We start from the raw sequence: 19,421 nt of genomic DNA, 5'->3' as shown, positions 1-19,421 counted from the left end.
TCTTTATAGATCTTCAATCTGGGTTGCGTTTAGCATAGATTTAGATTTTCTTTTTCATTCCTTTGTCAGGTTAACTCCATGTTGTCATCTGCTGGATTGTAACGTAAAATCACAGGATCTTTTTTTTTTTTGAAGTAAATATTACACTTAGCCTAAAGCCTTTATAATCTAGCATTATGGAACGAAGGAAGCCAATTAATTTAATCCACAGGGTGATTTATTGAGTTCCTGTCATTTATGAATATAATTTATCCAGCCATTTTTCAGAATTTTGAAGATCGTCTGCTTTTTTCCTTCCTTTTTTGTACTGTTTAGATATATTTAACAATTAAAGAAGGAATAATAGCTGATGTTTGTACCGCATTGCATGAGAAAGTGCTTTACAAGTGGTACACTTATCCCTGTTAGAACTTTCCCGGGAAAGTCATCTTTGTTTTATAGATAGGTATATCAAGGGGCCCAACAGCTTTCCCAGGCTCCAGACCCGTCCAGCTGCCCACTGGTTCTCTCCACCTGCATTCCCTTCAGGTGCACCTGGATCTCACCACCACCCCATTCCCCAGTCGGAGCCTCCTCCTATATTCCTCATCTCCTTGAACAGGGCCACCGAACCCCCTTGACAACTGGTCACCCAGATATCGTTCATGACCCAGCACCAGCCAATCGCCAGGACCTGTCTTCTACCTTATAACTGTCCCTGAATCATGCACATGGCCCCATCCCTCCACCACCACTGCAGTTCAGGCCTCCATCATCACTCCCTTAGAGAACCGGCATGGCCTCTTTCTTCCCATCCATGGGCCTCCTAAGATGAAGACCAGAGCTGTTTGCCTGAGGGGCTTCCCTTTTGCCCACAGGATAGACAGAACCGTTGGGGTGACCCTCCTCTCCTCCCAGCCTCATCGCCAGCAGGACCCCCCCTTCCTCTCCCCACCCAGCCCTGCTTCTCCTCTCCCTGGGCTGGGAGCCCCCTTGCCACTGAAGCTTTTCTGCTGCTCCTGTGTGGAGAGACCAACCCTCTGCCCTGCAGCCAGGACATCCAAAATGAATTTTTCCCTGTGGAGATGCTACGTTTTTGCTGATTCCTCTGTACCCCCAAATCTCCTTGGAGACTTAGACTGCATTTATTTCAGGTCAGGGAAGTAAGTCTGAAAGTGTGAAAGCAAAAAAGGAATGTTTCCCTTTTGAATCGTTAAGGTTGATGAAATATTGGCTTTTTCCTTCAAAATGAGAATTTACAGCTATTCCCATTTCACCGATGAATATACTTGAGTTTTAATATTGAAGCATTTAGGCTTTGAGAAGCATCCTGTTGGGATACTGAAACATAACTGGGACATTTCCACCGACTCTGCACACATTGGTTATTAACACGTCAAATTCGGGATTCTTGTTGTTTGCTAAGTATGTGTGTGAAAAGCATATATTTTTGTGACTGGATTTTGAATCTGTTCAGGGATTTCTTTATTCTTTGTTGAAAAAAAAAACAAACAAACTCATGCACGCTGATCCTTCCCAAGAAATGAAGACAGTGACAGTTTGTTCAGTGATAGAGCCTTTTCTGAGACCTGTGCGGTTCTGGCTTTCTTTGTATTTTCACAGGCAGAGCATCAGCCCTTGATAGGAGTCCAAAGCTTTGACTTAGTGATTCCAAAAGATCTTCCTCTGAAATCTTTTTCATGTCAATACAATTCCATTTGATTTCAGGGCTCCTGTATCAGGAATACCGAGATAAATCAACTCTCCAGGAAATTGAAACCAGGAGGCAACAGGACGCAGAAATCCAAGACAATGCTGATGGGTCCCCGGCCAGTGCGGAGACCCCGGAGGAGGATGAAGGGGAAGAGGAGGAGCCTGCAAGCCCACCGGAGAGGAAGGCTGTGCCCCAGATATGCCTGCTCAGTAACCCGCACTCGAGATTCAACCTCTGGCAGGATCTCCCGGAGATTCGGAGCAGTGGGGTGCTGGACATCCTCCAGCCGGAGGAGATCAGGCTGCAGGAGGTAATGGGCTGCCCTAGGGTGGGAGCGTCCGATCCGAACGTACAGGGGTTTTAACCAATGTGGGTGAGCCTTCTTCTGCGGGGTGAGACTCCCTGGCTGGTTCACCAGAGGAATTACTTGCAGGGTACATCCATCCAGAACATGCAGGAAAATTCACAGGGAACAAAAAGTACCCAGTTACCTTCTAGGATAGCTCAACGCCAGTGCTTAGTGTTCTCCACATTGCTGTTGCGTCAGATAGTAAGATTGCGTTCTCTAAACCTTTAGTTGTTATCGTGGGGGCATTGCCATGGTACGCGTGAACGCTGATGCAGTAGGTGATGCTGAACTCACTGTGACGGTGAACTAACTAGTCATCTGTGCTTTACTTCTCACGCACAGTCTTATCCCACATCTTCATTTTGTAGTCGCTTGAAGCTTGGGTGGGGCTCTGAAAGAAAGCCCTCGGCCCCCTCCTGAAACGGTGTGGGAATCTGGGACTTGTGTCTCTCCCGCTTCATCCGATGGTCCAGGTAGACTGCCCGTCAGTTAGGCTGAGGCAAGATCACGGAGTCACCTAATAGTTTGTTGCTAGCGAGGAGAAATGAAACATGAATGGCAATAGAAATGAGTAGCTAAGAAGTCTAGCTAAGTGTTCATTTTAGTTGAATCAAGATTGTTTGGGTATAGAGGGGAAATCTGTGGTACAGAGAGACAAGTTGGTCAATAGCAAGGGGAGAGACTGGGGGCGAGAAATGGTGACCCTGCAGGTGTGTGTCATCGTGAAAGTTAAAAGGTGGATGCAGAGGGAAAAAGTGAAGAGATGTGTTTTTTTTAACTTGTTCAGTCCAATTCCATCCTCTCTATCCTCTCACGCTCCCTCTCGCCCTCAACCCCCACTCCCCTCCACTCACGTGTTCCTTCAAGCCATGCTTGAACTTGTTCCTATGCAGTCCTGACTCCAGATGTCCTGTCCTTCTTTAACTCTTGGTTCTCCTGCGCGAGATTCTATAGAAAGGCAAAACTGCAGATGGTGTGCACAGGTAATGACCAAGACTGAGACTAGTTCCCGACGAGGGTTATCTAACGCTGACTCGGTTGGTACGATACCTTTGCTCTTCTAGAAGGCTTGATAGCACTCGACTTTTGAAGGGCCACCGAGGTTCACTGTGTCCTGCCCCGCAGACTCAGGAGGGATGGGTTTAACCTCTGACATCACATGTGACTTGCAAGTGGTGATTTGTAAAGGATGCCACAGTTTTTTTATGAAACTTCTGATATCAGTGGTGTCTAGTCATCCTGATGGGGCTTATCCCAGCTTCTCACAAAGATACTGGTGAGGGGACGTAAAGAACCACGCACCCCACCAGAAGTGAAGATGCGTGGTCGGGGGGGGTCTCCAAGAGGCAGGTGGAACTCGAGGAATGCCACTGAAAGCAACCATGTGGAAGGTGCCGGAAGCCACAGAGAAATCCCCCCACAGGTGGCTGTCCACCAGCCACTGACAGAGCCATCACCCCTAACTTTTTGCTTTTTTTTATCATCCCTAACGCTTTTTCCTTCCAGTTTTATTAAGATATAACTGACACACAACACTGTATAAGTTTCAGGTGTACAGCATAATGACTTGACTTCCATGCATCATGAAATGACCACAAGAAGTGTAGTGAACGTCCACCATCTTGTATAGATACAGCATTAAAGAAATGGAGAATTTTTTTTTCCTTATGATGAGAACTCAGGATTTACTCTCTTCCATATGTCACATATATATACCAGCAATCTTAAATTATATTTATCGTGTTGTACATTACATCTTATAACTGGAAGTTTGTACCTTCTAACTGCCTTCATTTAATTCCCCCTCCCCCTTCCCCACCCCACTGCACCCCACAGCCTGATCTCCTCTTCTGAGTTTGCTTTTCGTTTTTAAAGTATAATTGACCTACAACACTATGTTAGTTCCTGTTATACAACGTAGTGATTTGGTATTTCTGTACATTTCAAAATGGTCACCTAAACGTTTTGATTAAGTCTAGTTGCAGTATGCCACCATACAAAGGTATTGCATAGGTATTGACTGTACCCCCACACTGTACATTTCATACCTGTGACTCATTTATTTTGCAACTGGAAATTTCTGCCTCTTAAGATCCCTCACCTATTTCTTTCCTTCCCTCCCCTCCTCCCCTCTAGCAACCACCTAGTTGTTTTCTGTATCTATTTCTGTTCTGTTTGTTCGTTTTGTTTTTTAGATTCCACATATAAGTGAATCTTTTATACCTGAAAATATAATATTTGTCTTTCTCTGTCTGACTTTTTCACTTAGCATAATACCCTTTAGGTCCATCCATGTTGTCTCAAATGGCAAGATTTTATTCTTTTTTATGAATGAGTAATATTCCATAGTATATATATACACCATATCTTCTTTATCCATTCATCTATTGATGGGCACGTAAGTTGTTTCCATATCTTGGCTATTGTAAATAATGCTGCAGTGAACATAGAGGTGCAAATATGTTTTTTTTTTTGTTTTTTTTTTTTTTTGTGGTACGCGGGCCTCTCACTGTTGTGGCCCCTCCCATTGCAGAGCACAGGCTCCGGACGCGCAGGCTCAGCGGCCATGGCTCACGGGCCCAGCCGCTCCGTGGCATGTGGGATCTTCCCAGACCAGGGCACGAGCCCGTGTCCCCTGCATCGGCAGGCGGACTCTCAACCACTGCGCCACCAGGGAAGCCCGCAAATATCTTTTGACTTAGTGTTTTCATTCTCTTCAGATAAATACCCAGGAGTGGAATTTCTGGATCATATGATACTTCTATTATTAATTTTTGAGGAATCTCTATACTGTTTTCCATATTGGCTGCACCAACTTACAATCCCACCAAGAGTGCATGAGGGTTCCCTTTTCTCCACGCCCTCCCCAGCACTTATTATTTGTTGTCTTTTTGATAGTAACCATTCTGACAGGTGAGAGGTGATATCTCATTGTGGCTTTGGTTTGCATTTCCCTGATGATTAGTGATGTTGAGCATCTTTTCATGTGTTGTTGGTCAGCTGTATGTCTTCTTTGGACAAATGTCTATTCAGATCCTCTGCCCATTTTTTAATCGAGTCCATTTTTTGATATTGACTTGTATGAGTTCTTTGTATATTTTAGATATTAACCCCTTACCAGATACATCATTTGCACATATCTTCTCCCTTTCGGTAGGTGGCCTTTTCATGTTGTTGATAGCTTCCTTCTTTGTGCAAAAGCTTTTGAGTTTGATATAGTCCCATTTGTTTACTTTTGCTTTTGTTTCCCTCGTACTATCCCTAACTTTGACTTTCATATAAAAGGGATTATACAATGCTATTTTGCACTTGGCTTTTTTCACACAATATTTCCACCATGGGGCCTTTTTTTATAGTCCTCAAAATAAGGAAAAGTGTCTAGTTTCTGGAGGAATACTTGTTTATTTTTTTACCTTGATAATTAGAGAAATAAATAATTTGGAAAGCTTAGAGATAAACCCCAGTAGAACTTAAAACATGGTATAAAGCTTCTCCAACAGCAAGCCAAAAGCAGAGAAAGCAGGGATCTTGTAATAAAAGGAAAGCAAACAGTAAAAAGCACAAAAAACAAATAGCATAAAATAAGGTGGCAGGGACTTCCGTGGTGGTCCAGTGGCTAAGACTCCAAGCTCTCAATGCCGGGGGCCCGGGTTTGATCCCTGGTCAGGGAACTAGATCCCAAATGCCACAACCAAGAGCTGGTGCAGCTAAATAAATAAATGAAATAAATAAATATTAAAAATAAAATAAGGTGGCAGAGTTCATAGCAAATGTATCTGTTATAACCACAAATGTAAATTGCTTAAATCCTCCACTGAAAGGCAGAAATTATCCAACTGATTAGAAAACTAAACCCATGATATTATCATACAGATTACAATTCAGGGCAAGAAAAGTTACCAAAGGGAACAATGAGTCATTTTGTACTGTTAAAGTTTATCACTTTATTTTTTAAAGTTTTAAAATTAAATAAGCTACTCATTAATACATTTTCATTATTTAAAAAAATGCAAACAACACACACGTTTGCAGGCCTTTTCTTGGCTCCTGGGTTCTCACTGGAGGACCAGCTGTGTTCACTTTCTCTCTCCTGGTAAATTACAGTCATAAAGCCCGGTGTGATTTTGGACTTTAGACGCTTGTGAAGACTCTTAAGTGCAAAATCCTTGCAGATCTTTATGATGTTTCCCCCCATATTTTACACTTGTTTATTCAAGAGCAGTTTGATTTTGCTTTTGGTTTTTAGCAACTTGCCTTTAACTGACCTCTTAGAGCTTTCAGCTTACTTTTCATAAAAACAACTCTCTTTGCACTGAAAGTTCTTTAGTTTTTATCAAGTATGGACGTAATTGCAGAGCAAGTACGACTGGCTCGCCTAAGTTTAAGGACAAACACGGGGCTCACCGGTGGGGAGAGAAGTGTGCAGGTGGTAGGTGGCGGGCAGCCTGTGCCCGGCTCTCAGCAGGTCTTTGCAGGGCTTTGCGGGGAAGCAGTGCACGTGACCCCAGGCACGTGGGTCATGTGGAGCTGGGTTAGGAGAGCTTCTGTGTGCCTGCATCTTCACGCCCGTGGGAGACCACAGCCGTAGGATAGATGCCCGGAAGTGGAATTGTCGGTGAAAAGTGAAGCGCGTTTTCAGTGGTGGTGGATACCACCAGATCGCCATTCAAAAAGGCCGTTCAAATTTCACGCTGCGGCAGTGCGAGAGAGGCCGTTTTCACACCCCCTAACCCCGTTGGCAAACTTCCTGATTTTTGCTCTAATCTGTTGGATGAAAAATCACATCTTGTTTTAACCTGCCTGTCCTTGATGACATAAATTGAGCATCTTTTCCTATGCTTATTGGCTGTTTCCATTTCCTTTTCTATGAATTGCCTGCTCTTATCCTTTGCCCATTTTTCTATGAGGTTATTTATGTTTGTCTTCTTGCTTGATAGCATCTTCTTACATATTACGGATATGATTTGTTTATATGTTTCAAATGTTTTCTCCCACAGTAAAAACATAGGGAGGTGATGTAGCACAGAATTTATGCCCACAGGCACAGGAGCCCAACCCCCTGGGTTTGAATCCCAGTTCTGCTACTTCTTAGCTGAGTGACCTTGGGCAAGTCACTTGACCTCTCTGTGCCTCTGCTTCCTTATCTGTAAAATTGAGCTCATACACAGGGTTGTGAAGATCAAATGAGTTAGTACAGATAAAGAGCTGGCAACAGGCTGACAGTCTTCAACAGAAAGTTGTATCTTTTTCCACCTAAAAATCTTGTCTCATTTTTATAGAAAACCTGTCAGTCTCTTTACGTATTTAAACCTGATCTTCTGGATGCTGTGTTGTACGATTAGGAAGGCCGTTCCCAAGAGGTGCACTTTGCAATGAAAAGATAACTATGATGAAGTATCTTGATACGGAAGCCAAACAGAACAGTCTGTCAGAGACGTGAGCAGAAGCTGTGGCACACGCTGTACTGTTTCTGTAGGATGGGACATAACAGGGATATAAGGAACCTGAAAACAATGATGCGGTTGACTTAAAATCTTTTCACTGATCTTTGTACTCTCTAAAGCTGCACTGCGCACTTTGGTAGCCCCCTGCCACACGTGGCTCTCGAGCGCTTGACACGTGGCTAGTCCTAATTGAGGTGCACTGTGTGTGTAAAATACACACCAAATTTTGCAGATTTAGTACAAGGAAAAAGAAAGTAAACTATCTTATTAATAATTTTTATATTATACGTTGACATAATATTCTGGATATATTGGATTAACTAAGATATATTAAAATTTCCCCATTTCTTTTTACCTTTCTTTAATGTGGTCACTAGAAAATTTAAAACTGTATGTGAGGGCTTCCCTGGTGGCGCAGTGGTTGAGGGTCCGCCTGCCGATGCAGGGGACACGGGTTCGTGCCCCGGTCCGGGAAGATCCCACATGCCGCGGAGCAGCTGAGCCCGTGAGCCATGGCCGCTGAGCCTGCGCGTCCGGAGCCTGTGCTCTGCAATGGGAGAGGCCACAGCAGTGAGAGTCCCGCGTACCGCAAAAAAAAAAAAAAAAAAAAAAAAAAGATAACAGGAAAACCTCCAAGCACTTGGAAATCAAGCAGCACATTTCTGTGGAATCCCTGAGTCAAAGAGAAAGTCTCCAGGGAAGTTGGAAATAAACTGCCCCTCTTCATGGATGATATGACTGTGCACATAGATAATCTCAAGGAATCTACAAAAATTCTTAGAACTAATAATAATAATAATAATACACACTGGCTAAAAATAACTTCAAGTACAATACCAAGTGCTGGTGTGGATGTGGAGTAACTGGAGCTCCCATGCGTTGCGGGTGGGATTACGAAACGGCACAGCTGCTCTGGAGAACTGCTGGCAGTTTCTCATAAAGTGAAACGTACACTTACCTGCAGCCCAGCAATCCCAGTCCTGGGTACTTACCTAGAGCAGTGTCTCCACAGCACCACTGCTGACATTTGGGCTGGATCATCCTTTGTTGGGGGATGCTCTCCTGTGCATTATAGGTTTAGCAGCATCCTTGGCCTCTGCTACCAGATGCCTGTAGCACCCCTACTCCCAGTCGTGACAACCAAAAATGTCTCTAGACCTCGCTGAATATCACCCAGGTAGCAAAAATAGTTCGTGGTTGAGAACCACTGCCCCAAGGAAACAAAAACCTAGGTTCCCACAGAAGCCTGTACATGAATGTTTATAGTAGGTCTGTTCATAATTGCCCCAAACTGGTAACAACCCAAATGTCCTTTAACAGATAGATAGATAAACAAACTCTGGAACATTTGTACAATGGCGCACTACTCTGTAAGAAAAAGAAATGAACTATTGATGCACACAGCTCAGATGAATCTCAGAGGCATTTTGCTGAGTGAAAGAGGTCAGAAAGGTTACACAGTACGTGATTCCATTTATATGACATTCTGAACATGACAAAGCTATAGGAACAGAGAACAGATCAGTGGTTGCCAGGGGTGAGGGGTAGGGGTAGGCTGTGACTAGAGTGGGAAAGCACAAGGGGTGTTTTGGAGTGATGGAACTGTTGTGTGTCTTGGTTATAGTGCTGGTTGCAAGAATCTATACATGGGTCAAAATTCATAGAACTGTATAGCTCCCAAAAGTCAATTTTACTGTACATTCATTTAAAAACTAAAGCATTGTAAAAAGAGTTAGATGTCTTCATTTTGTTAAGTACTCTCCTGGCCTCTCCCCCAAAATAAAACATAGATCTGCCTCACTCTGAATTAAGGCAAAAATTTACACAAAACATAAGTAAATCAAATCTGGAGATACACTAAAAGAATAACATTGAGCACAGAAATTACTGCAAAGATGGTGTAATGTTTGAAACCAAAATTTATCATATTAATAGGCCAGAGGAGAAAAATACCCTGATCTTCAAAGAGGTTCAAAAGGGGAGTAGAACATCAATTTCTAAACAAAACTCAGAAGGATACTCTCTGAAATTTACAAAGAGTATCTCAGATCTATAACCAGCATCCTACTTAATCAAGAATCTTTGGTGACAGTAAAGGTGAGAGGATAGTGCTTGGTGACTCTGCGGTTGCTCTGGAAGTCGTGGCCAGGGCAGAACAATGAGGAAAGGAACAAGAGACAAACCCATAAAGAAGGAAGGTCAAAACCACCCTTATCTGCCAGTGACAGCTGCCTACTTAAAAATCCTGAGGGGAGTAAAAAATACTGGATCTCATAAGGCAGAGCAGGGAGGTGGTGGATTATAAAATAAACCTGCAAAAATTAGTTGTTTTTGTATACATCAGCAAAACCCAGGTTTCCATCAGTTAGAAAGCTCTATGGATAAGAAAAAGATAAGCACCCTAAAGAAAAATGGGCAAAACAATTCTCATAGAAAAAGTGGCTGGTGATTAAATGAAAAAAGGAAAGAAATCAAACTCACTGGTAATGAAAGAGGTACAAATTAAAGCAACATTGAGGCACCGGCATTTCAAAATGGCAGACACTTAAATGTAAATATATTTAAAACCTAGCGTTGGGGGGATTTTTAAATGACTTCTCTTGAACACAGCTGATGGAAAGAGCATAGCAATGCTTGTATTAACCCCCTTACAAGAATATGTTTATTTACCGACTAGTGTTTCTGTTTCTAGAAATTTAGCTTGAAAAATAATCAGACGTGTACACGAATACTTAGTAGGCTGTCCATTCAAGCAAAAAGTAGGGGAAAAATGGAGGAAGAGCCCTAAATGCCCAATGATAGGGAATTATTTATTTAGTAAGACAGTGTACAACTATACAAAGACACAAACGTTAAAAAGCGTGTTTTCAAAGAATGAAATGAAATGTTTTTCATTTCAAAGAATGAAAGAATAACATATTGTTTTTAAAATGCAGAACATTACACGTATAGAAGAGTGGGCATAGAAACTAAAGATATTTAATAAATTATATTTTTGTCGTTTCCAGTGGATGAGATCAAGATATGTAAGTAAGTTAGGATGACCTAAGAATAACCGCGATCACAGGCAGTAGTGAACAGCACAGGGCACACGGGCTTCAATGCATCTCTCTCTGAGTCTTTATAGACTGACTTTTCACATTTATTTTAAAGAGCTTAATGTGAGTTTCTGTTTTCTATTTTGTTCATAACTGGCAATGAACACAACACTGAGAACTTCAGATTTATGTTCCAAATCAGTGACTTCTGCATCAGATCATCTTTTCATTTATCAGAGCAAGTCGGGCAGCTTGTACTGGCAGCTCAATCTGTTGTTGGAACACCTCTTTCTTTAGCTACAAAAGCAGCAGGTCCTAATGAACTACCTTTCACACAAGGAGAAGACCCCCAAATGATGGCCTTTTGGTGGGCCTGAGTCTTAATCAGTCACTGAAGAATCAGGATTTAAGAATAAAATTGTGGGGCTTCCCTGGTGGCGCAGTGGTTGAGAGTCCGCCTGCCAGTGCAGGGGACACGGGTTCGTGACCCGGTTCGGGAAGCTCCCACATGCCGTGGAGCAGCTGGGCCCGTGAACCATGGCCGCTGAGCCTGTGCTCCGCAACGGGAGAGGCCACAACAGAGAGGCTCGCGTACCGCAAAAAAAAAAAAAAGAATAAAATTGTATGTTTTCCACCTCCTTTTTAAAGTAAAAATTAGACAGCTGAAATTGGAAAGCGTTGTCTTAGATGTTGTGTAGGATTTTCTTGGTTTACTTTTTGTTTTTTAACTTTTTCTGAAACGCTTGGTTCCCTCCTATTTGGAATGGTTTCTCAATTACTGTTTCAGGACACAATGGTTTGAGAAAATAAGTAGACAGATATTCACATTACAAAGTTAGGAAGGGGGCAGCTGGGGAAGGGTCAGGCGTTCAAATGGGGGAGGTGGGGACAGTCACTGCGACAAACCGACAAACCATGAGGCAGCGCTTGACTCTCGCCACAGCTGACACCGTGAGAAACAAAGGGGAAGCTGGAGGTGCTGACCCAGCACCGTCCCTGGAGCAGTTGCTCCTGCCGCTGGCTTGGGTGGTGTCCCCAGATCAGATAAAGACGGACTCCACGTGGTCCCCGATCTTGGGGGGCTGGCTGTGCACAGCCCGAAAAATGAGCCGGGAATGATATTTTGAGCATCTCCATGGAAACAGGGCTACATGTAACTCCTGAGGGGCGGTCCACCCAGGCTGGCACTTGTGGTGGCACCGCCCCTACGTGCCCGAACTAGACTTCCAGCCTCGTCCCCCTGGGAATGAGGAGGGAGTGACTTCCCAGGGAGCTAGCAAGTTTGGATATAACTCACAGTCTGAGTGTGCTCAGCCTCTGAAATCAGAGTTGTATTTTTGTTGTTTTTCAACTTGTTTTCACAACTTAGAACTGAAATGTACTTATTTTTTTTTTCCAAAAGAAAGCAGTCCATTTTAGAAGGAAATTACTTACGGTTTTTAACATGATATACTTCTATCAGAAAATTGAATCGTGATTATTTTATTTACCAACCTTCATTGAATCATGTATTTCTCTCTGTAGGATAAACCCTAACAATTCAGCAAATTAATCCCAAATTCAGAGGGGGGCAGGGATCTTTGCCCCATGCTTTAAGATGGACAGGAACCATCACCCAAAATATCAGATAGCCCCTCTTCTATTTGATTTAGAAAGCAAACACCTATACCTACTTTAGCAAAGTGACAGTGTTACCATTTATCATTTTTAAAGTAAATCTTTTGGATAAATAATTTATGCACCTGATATAAACTTGAAACAGAGCAAACAGAATTACAGCGAAAATAGTTCCCCCCACCAACCCCTGGCCCTGAGGGCCAGTGTGTGTGTGCTTGTGCGTGCGTGTTTGTGTGTGTTACACAAGTGGTAAACTCTATGTACACTGCCGTGTGCCTTGCTTTTTTTTCTTTTACTTAGCAAAATGTTTTGACAGTATTTCCAGATCAGCCCAAACAGAGTTCCCCGTTCTTGTTTTTCTTTTCTTTTCCTACTTTTTTTTTTTTCTAGCTTTATGGACCTCCATCGTTTATGATGTTCCATAATTTATTTAACCAGTCCCCTGTTGACGGACTGCAACTAGAAATGTTGTGTATCAAGGATGTTCATTGCGGCATTATTTATAGTAATAAAAGACAGATCTGTGCAGTGGAATACTATGGGAATTGCTAAGTGGAACTGTCGGGTTAAAGATTACATACTTTTTAAATTTTGAGAAGATATTGCCAAGTTGTCTTCACACTTCAGCCGTATGAGAGGGTGCTGGTTCCCTATCACCAATGTGGTACAGCATCCAGCGAGTTTATCTGGACCCGTGTGCAAGATCATAAATGATACTGTGTTGTGGTTTTGCTCTGCATTTCTCTTGTTGTGAATGAGGCTGGGCATCTTTTCAAGCATGTGTCTTTTAAACTTTATGTCTACTTTAGTGCGTACTTCTTTGTAAGTTATCTCATTAACCAGGTCATCTTGAGAAAACGTAACAATTGGCTTGTGGTGTGTGTGAGCTTGGCCAAGGCTTGGGTTTGGGCAGCTGGTGGTGTGGAGGCACATTGGGCCCCCGGGGCCTGCATGCCAACTCGCATTTAATGTGTGACCCCTAGTTTCACAGCAGCCCCGGGACTAGCTGTCATCACGCTGGGTGACGCTGAGGCCTCGTGGCCCCCGTGGAGGCCCCTGGTCTTGGCACTTCTTGCATTTCCCGCACTGACTAGAGACCACGCTGCAGCACAGCCTGGGCTCTGGAATCTGACCCCATTGTAATTATTCGAGGACGAGAGAGAGGCTCTAGGGGCTGCTTCTTAACTAAAAGCCTTTTCAGAGTCACTTCTGTCCACTCTAATGCCTCTGGGGTATGAATTACGCTTCTAGCCGCAGAAGTGAGGAAAGCTTTGTTAATGGACAGTAGGATCACGTGGGAAGCAAGGTCTGGCAGAGCGAGGATGCAGGTCCACCCAGGGTGGCTGCTGCTGGCAGCCCAAGGGCTCAAGGCCCAAAGCAGAGAGCAGACGCAGCCTCTGACGGAGGACACCGCTCCCCGGCTCCAGCTGACACCCCCAGAGGAGCGGGGAGGCAGCTCGCCTCAGCGGCTGGGGCAGCCTCAGGCCCTCAGGGGCCGCGGGTTTGCCTTTGGGGTCTGTGGTCTACACAGGGGCTGAGCATCTCGAGCGCAGGGCTCAGCCTACAGCCAACCAAAGTGGTCCTAACTCCCACCAGCACAAGGGCACAGAGCCTGGACTGTGACGTCCCATGGCCTCTAAGGCAGCCTGAGCCCGAGGAGGGACCCCCCCACCAAACCCCTTGGCATTCTGACCCAGCTTTCTGTCCATCTCCTCCCACCCTCCAGGCACTAACAGCGAAGTCCGGCCGCGGGCAGGTGCCCTAACGCTTAGCACTCAGGGTGATAAGTGGGAAAGAAAGGTACCCGGGGAGGCTTTGGGGCTGGGGGCCCCCAGCCCTGGCACCAGGGGTCCTCAGACTCTGCCATGCCTCAGAACGACCTGGGGATCTTGTTAAAGGACGAGTTATGCTGGGCGCTGGGGAGGTTCCTGGGAATCTGCATTTTCGCAGACACCTGTGGTCGCAGGACCAGGCTGAGAAATACTGGGGTTTTTTATTTTTTTCCTTTTTGCCTGGCTAAGTCTTATTGGCTCTTTGACTCTGACAGCCCCTTCCGGAAGCCTTCTCTGGCTGCCTGCCTCCCCATCTCCCCCTGCCATGGCAAAGCCCCCTCCCACTCCACCGTGGGCATCACTGCAGAGCTGTCATTGGCTGTGCCCAAGCCGCCTCCTCCCTGGTGTGTCTGTGTCCGTCTGTGTCCCCAGCATCAAGCTGAGCCACTACCTGGAGGTGGCTCTGGGCACATGTCTGTGGAATGAGTGAGATGGGGAGGGCAGGACAGCATCGCGGACCCCAGCCCCCCAGCAGCTGCGGTCTCCTGAGCCGGCGACCTCCCAGGGGCAGGGAGCAGCTCTTGGTCATCTCGGGAATCCCCAGTGCCCGCAGCCCCCAGCCCCCAGCTCTTGGGAGGTGCTCAGTAAACATTTGGAGTTTCCTGGGTGCTGCACCCAGGCCAGGCCTTTCAGGAAGCCACCTGGTAAAGGAGATGGGGCATCGGACATTCAGGCCAGCAGGAGCCAGGAAAGGAGGACGAACGACGGGCACAGCCAACAGTGTCCTTGTAAAGAGACACAGACGGCCCCGAGGAGGACGGGTCTGGGAGCCGAGCCTTTGGGTGGAAGTTGTGAGTCGTGGGCACGACTCATCGACCTGACGCCAGGCCTGGTTCGCATTTGAGCACTGGGTTAGGTTTTCGCTTAACAAACTTATTATCAAGCACCATGTAAAGCTAAAAAGATGATCAAGAACCTGGAAAGAACCTAGGGTGGGAAGGAAGTGGCTTCTGCATAAATAACAGCAGACCGAGACCGACCTGCAAGGAGAGGGGCTGCCAGCCTGGCGCCACCGCAGGCCTGCAGGCTCACGGGAAAGCCTGGGCATTTCTGTGGAAGGGCGTCTCTAGCAGGGCGGTCAAGACACAGAGCCCTGAGGTCAAAAGGATGGGGTGCCACTCACTCGCTGTGTGGCCTCGGCACTCTCATCCGCACGGTGGTGACGGTTGGGGGACCTCCAGGATTGCAGCGAGGACGGAGGGAGGTGATGCGTTGGAAGTACTCAGCATCACACCAGGCACGGGTTAGGAGCTGGACAAATGGCAGCTGTCACTATTACTTGCCCGCTGGTGCCATTTATCTCCGATAACCCTGCGTAGACAAGAGAGAGAACAGGGACATTTACGGCCACTGTTTACCAATGAAGTGTCCCACCCATCAGTGTGTCTCAGACAGGAAGGTACTGACTAAGAGAGAAATGGAGCCAAGAGTTTCCTCGATTTGGAGAGAGAGTGGTGCCCAAGCTGGCAAAGGGGCATCGGGGAGTGCTCAGCAGATCTTGCAAAACAGCCTTTTTCTCCCCAGTGTGATTTTCTGGAAGCAGTACATGCTGTTTCACAGAATATTGATGAACAGTCATCATCCTGGTCCCCTCCCCAGTCACCTGGGAGCCAACTGCAGAGAACGTCTCCTTTCTCTGGACTCTGGTCCCAGGCCTCGTTTACAGCAGTTTGGAATAATGTCTAACGTTGCCTTGTTCCTTGAGGGATGTGTGTCCTGTGTCAGGAGGGGCCCCCCGCCCTCACCCTCCAGTCCCATGATCTGGGCTGCCATAACAGAATACCTCAGACTGGGTGGCTAACCCACAGACATTTATTCTCATAGTTCTGGGGGCTGGAAGTCCAAGATCAAGGTGCTGGCAGGGTTGGTTTCTGGTGAGGCCTCCCTCCTTGGTTTGCAGGTGGCCACCTTCTCACTGTGTCCTCACATGGTCTTTCCTCTGTATAGGTGCATCCCTTACACAGAGGTGTGAGGTGTCTGTCCCTCTTCCTGTAAGTTCACCAGTCATATTGGATTAGGGGCTCACCCTCATGAGCGCATTAACTGTAATTACCTCTTCAAAGAACCCGTCTCCAAATGCAGTCACATTGGGGGTTAGGACTTCAACATGTGAATTTTGGGGGACACAATTCAGTCCATAACAGGTGGGAAAACGCAGGCTACCTGAGAAGATCCTTTCTGTACATCTGCTCAGACAAGAGCTTAGTCCCGGCCACTGCCGACAGTCTGTCCTGGAAGGAACCTGGGATGCAGGAAGAGGTGAAGGTGCCTCCTGGGACCCTTAGGGGTAAGGGGATGCTTTTGCTTCCCGGCTCTGCCAGTGACACACCAGACAACAACAGTAGTGAAGGGAGGTGGTGGGTAGCGTCTGTCCTCGGTCAGCCCGCTTTTGTCTCTGACCCCTGGTGACTCAGGCCACACCACAGCATCATAATAAAGGTTATGGCGTCAAAGACCGCTGTGAAGCATTGACACCAAGGCCAGGAAGCCGAAACCAATCCTAATCGGGATAGAATGACCACACACGGGGTCCACAGAGAATCTGAATTGTAAGGTGGAGACGGTGCAGGTAAAGAAGGCAAAGGACTGTTCAGCCTTGAGCGTCGCTGATGCTGCAGGAAGGAAGGACCCGCATACCAAGGGGAACATCAGGGTGGAGAGTGGAGGCCGATGACGTGAGCTGCCTGCCCGGACCGTGAGGACCCGCGTCAGAAAATGAGATACCACAGGCTGAACTGTCTTAGATCACAGGAAATTGTGGGTCGGTAAACTGAGTTCTTAACGGACAGTGCTCTTTGTGTGTTAGGGGCTGTTTTTTTCACTTTTTTGATCGGAAGCAGCCTTTGCTTGGTGTCCTGGCTTCCTCTTTCATCCCCTTGCTGATGGGTCAGGGGTCTCCCCTGTTTCTTCAGATGCACTGCTTGACTAGGGTGGTCCAGGTGGGCCTGACCCAGGGCCACTCCAGTCCCAAGGCTGCTGAGGGCCCTGAACCCAAACAGCACCGAGGCCTGGGCTGCCTCGGGAGAGGGGTCCTGGTTCTGTGCACCTGTGGGGCATCTTCTGTTCCGTGGGGTGCGGGGCTGGCCTGGGGTCTGCAGGCTCGGAAGTTTCTGGACTCCCCCGGGGAAGGGGAGATGCTCACCGACCAAAGCTGAACCCTCTCAGCTCATGAGACTGTGGCGATGGTCTCAGCTGGAACTCCGGTGATTTCTCTGATACATTGTTTCCTTTTTTTGGAGAAAAGTCTAAGTTTACTGAGAAAAATCTAACCCATTTCTTCCAAAGCCTGTGGGGAGACAGGCATGGCTTCTCATCCACAGGCCGGCGGGGGAAGCGGCAAGAGCACGTGCGGAGCCCAGGAGCGTCGAGCAGCCCCGGGACTCCGGAACGCAAGGCTGTGTGGTTCTGGCCCACACGGCGGCCAGCAGGGTGGACTTAAGACTGTGCGCAGAAGCCTGCTCTGCCCCCACGTGACTCCTCTACTGGCCTGGCCGCCAGGCCCCTCCCCCAGCTCCCTCTCCACCACCCGTCTCCCACCTCCACCTGGTGTCCACACCCCTGCTCTGAACGGGTCATACTTTGGCTCTCACACCCAGTGGCACCTCCTGGTACAGGCCCTCCTTGACCGCTCTGGCTGGATCTCCATCCGTGAAGCACTTGAGGTCCTGTGAAGACGACACACGGATGTCGGATGGATTACGGCCCCGGACATCTGCCAGGTGCTTTGAGACAGGCCGGCCCCAGCTGGGCCTTTCCTCTGGGGACTGTGGTCCTTATTCTGCACACATGGGAACTGAGGCTTAGTGGGATGAAGCAATTCTCTGGCTAACTCCAAGGCCGAAGCCTTGACAGCTCTGCTCCTCAGCGGCCTGTGGTGGACACCAGGCCCAGCACGGCCCTCACTAGCTGCAAAACCACCTGGACTGGCCCCTCGAAGAAAGGTCCAGAGCTGCCCGGCTCTTACCCTTGGCAAAGAACCCAGGAGGGAGTTGGGCTTAGTAGTAGCGGGGTTGTGAAAAACCCAGGAAGCGTAACATGACTGTTGGCGGATACCAAGCGGAATAATCCAGCACTAAGCACCGATGGGAGACCAAGCTGTGATTCAGAAACTTCGGGTCAGTCCAGCCGAGCTCCCGAGGATGACGGTCCTGTGTGAGCCCTGCACCCCGACGGCGGGCAGCGCGGGGCCTCAGCCAGCCCGGCCACAGAGCAGCGGCTGCTTTCACCAAGGAGGGATTCTCTGCAGTAAGTAACTCACACACACACACTGACATATACGCACTCACGCACACACAGTCACACACGTATATACACATTCTCACGTGCTCACACACACCTCTTCCCGTCTGCTCGTAGCATCCCTCACACCCAGCGGGATGCACTTTACTCCTGTCTGCTCTGCCTTCACTGCCCTGGGACGGAAGCAGGGAGTTTGCCGTGTTCACGGAGGAGGAGTCCCGGGTGCCCGGACCAGTGCTCGTCAGCGTTTGCGGACGAATGAATGAACGAATGAATGAACGAGTGAGCAGGGCCTGGACCCTGTCAGCTCCACACACCATGCAAAAGCTTGAATGACTGAGGGTAAAAATAATATTGATGAGGAAAGGACGACCATATTGATGTGGCAAATAGTTTGGCATATAAAATAAAGACAAACACCCTGGAAAACAAAAATCCACGGGTGACTAGTTGCCTATAAACGGAGAAAGAGGGGGTGAGGTTGTGGCGGATGGGCACAGCCGGGATCAAGGAGCAGTGATTCAGGCCCAATGCCCGCTGCGTGTCAGCGGCTAAGAGGCCCGCCTGGCACTGCCCGGCGGCCCCCGACCCCTCGTCCTCCCGGGGGTCAGGATGGTGACGCTCTCAGGGCTCTGGGCACCTTTCCCACGTGTGATCCCACAGCTGTGCGTCACAGGCGTCGCTCAGGGAGACGTTTGTCTGCGGGGCTGCGTCCTGGGCATGGTGGTGTTTTCCTCTCTCGGTGTCTGCAACACTCATCTGTCTCGGTTTGGGCTGTTCTGTTTTGCTTCTTTTAGTTACATTTGCTTAGAACTTGCAAGCTGTAATGGCCTGACGTTGTCTTAAGAAACTTAAATTTAGCAGCAGGAAAGTGATTTTTGTTGTCAGCATCTGTAACAGAGATGATTCCAGGAACTTCCTGCCCAGCGCAGTCTCAGCCTTGCCCGGCAGGGTTTGGCTGGGCGTTGGCAGAACAGAGGGTGGGGCCTTCCGTGCCGAGGCCTCAGCTCTGGCGTGAGTGAGGCCAGCGGGATGTGCTTTGTGTGTTTCGTATCTTTAAGCGGACCAAGCATCTGTGACTCGGGGACAATTAGAGAGGCCGCCAGCTCGTTTCAGTGCCTCCTCTCACTGTCTTGAGTGAGGCACAGACACTAGGGGACCGGTGGGCTCTCCTCTGATGGTGGCCCACGGTCTGTCATTTGTGGGCCA

General features: G+C 47.5%; 1 protein-coding gene across 3 annotated transcripts in view; it reads left to right on the top strand.

Moving 5' to 3' along the window:
- NGEF (neuronal guanine nucleotide exchange factor) overlaps positions 1 to 19,421 on the top strand; it is a 112,701-nt gene that overhangs the window by 77,620 nt on the left and 15,660 nt on the right. For all 3 annotated transcript variants that reach the window (XM_004262576.3, XM_004262577.3, XM_049711941.1), the window contains one exon: positions 1,708 to 2,003. In XM_004262576.3, the coding sequence (XP_004262624.2) occupies positions 1,708 to 2,003 (296 nt within the window). The remainder of the gene's footprint in view (positions 1 to 1,707; positions 2,004 to 19,421) is intronic.

This window comes from Orcinus orca, chromosome 7, assembly GCF_937001465.1.
Source record: "Orcinus orca chromosome 7, mOrcOrc1.1, whole genome shotgun sequence".
Lineage (NCBI taxonomy): Eukaryota > Metazoa > Chordata > Mammalia > Artiodactyla > Delphinidae > Orcinus > Orcinus orca.
Note: the sequence above shows the minus strand (reverse complement) of the source record. Positions and strands in the feature narration are given on the sequence as shown.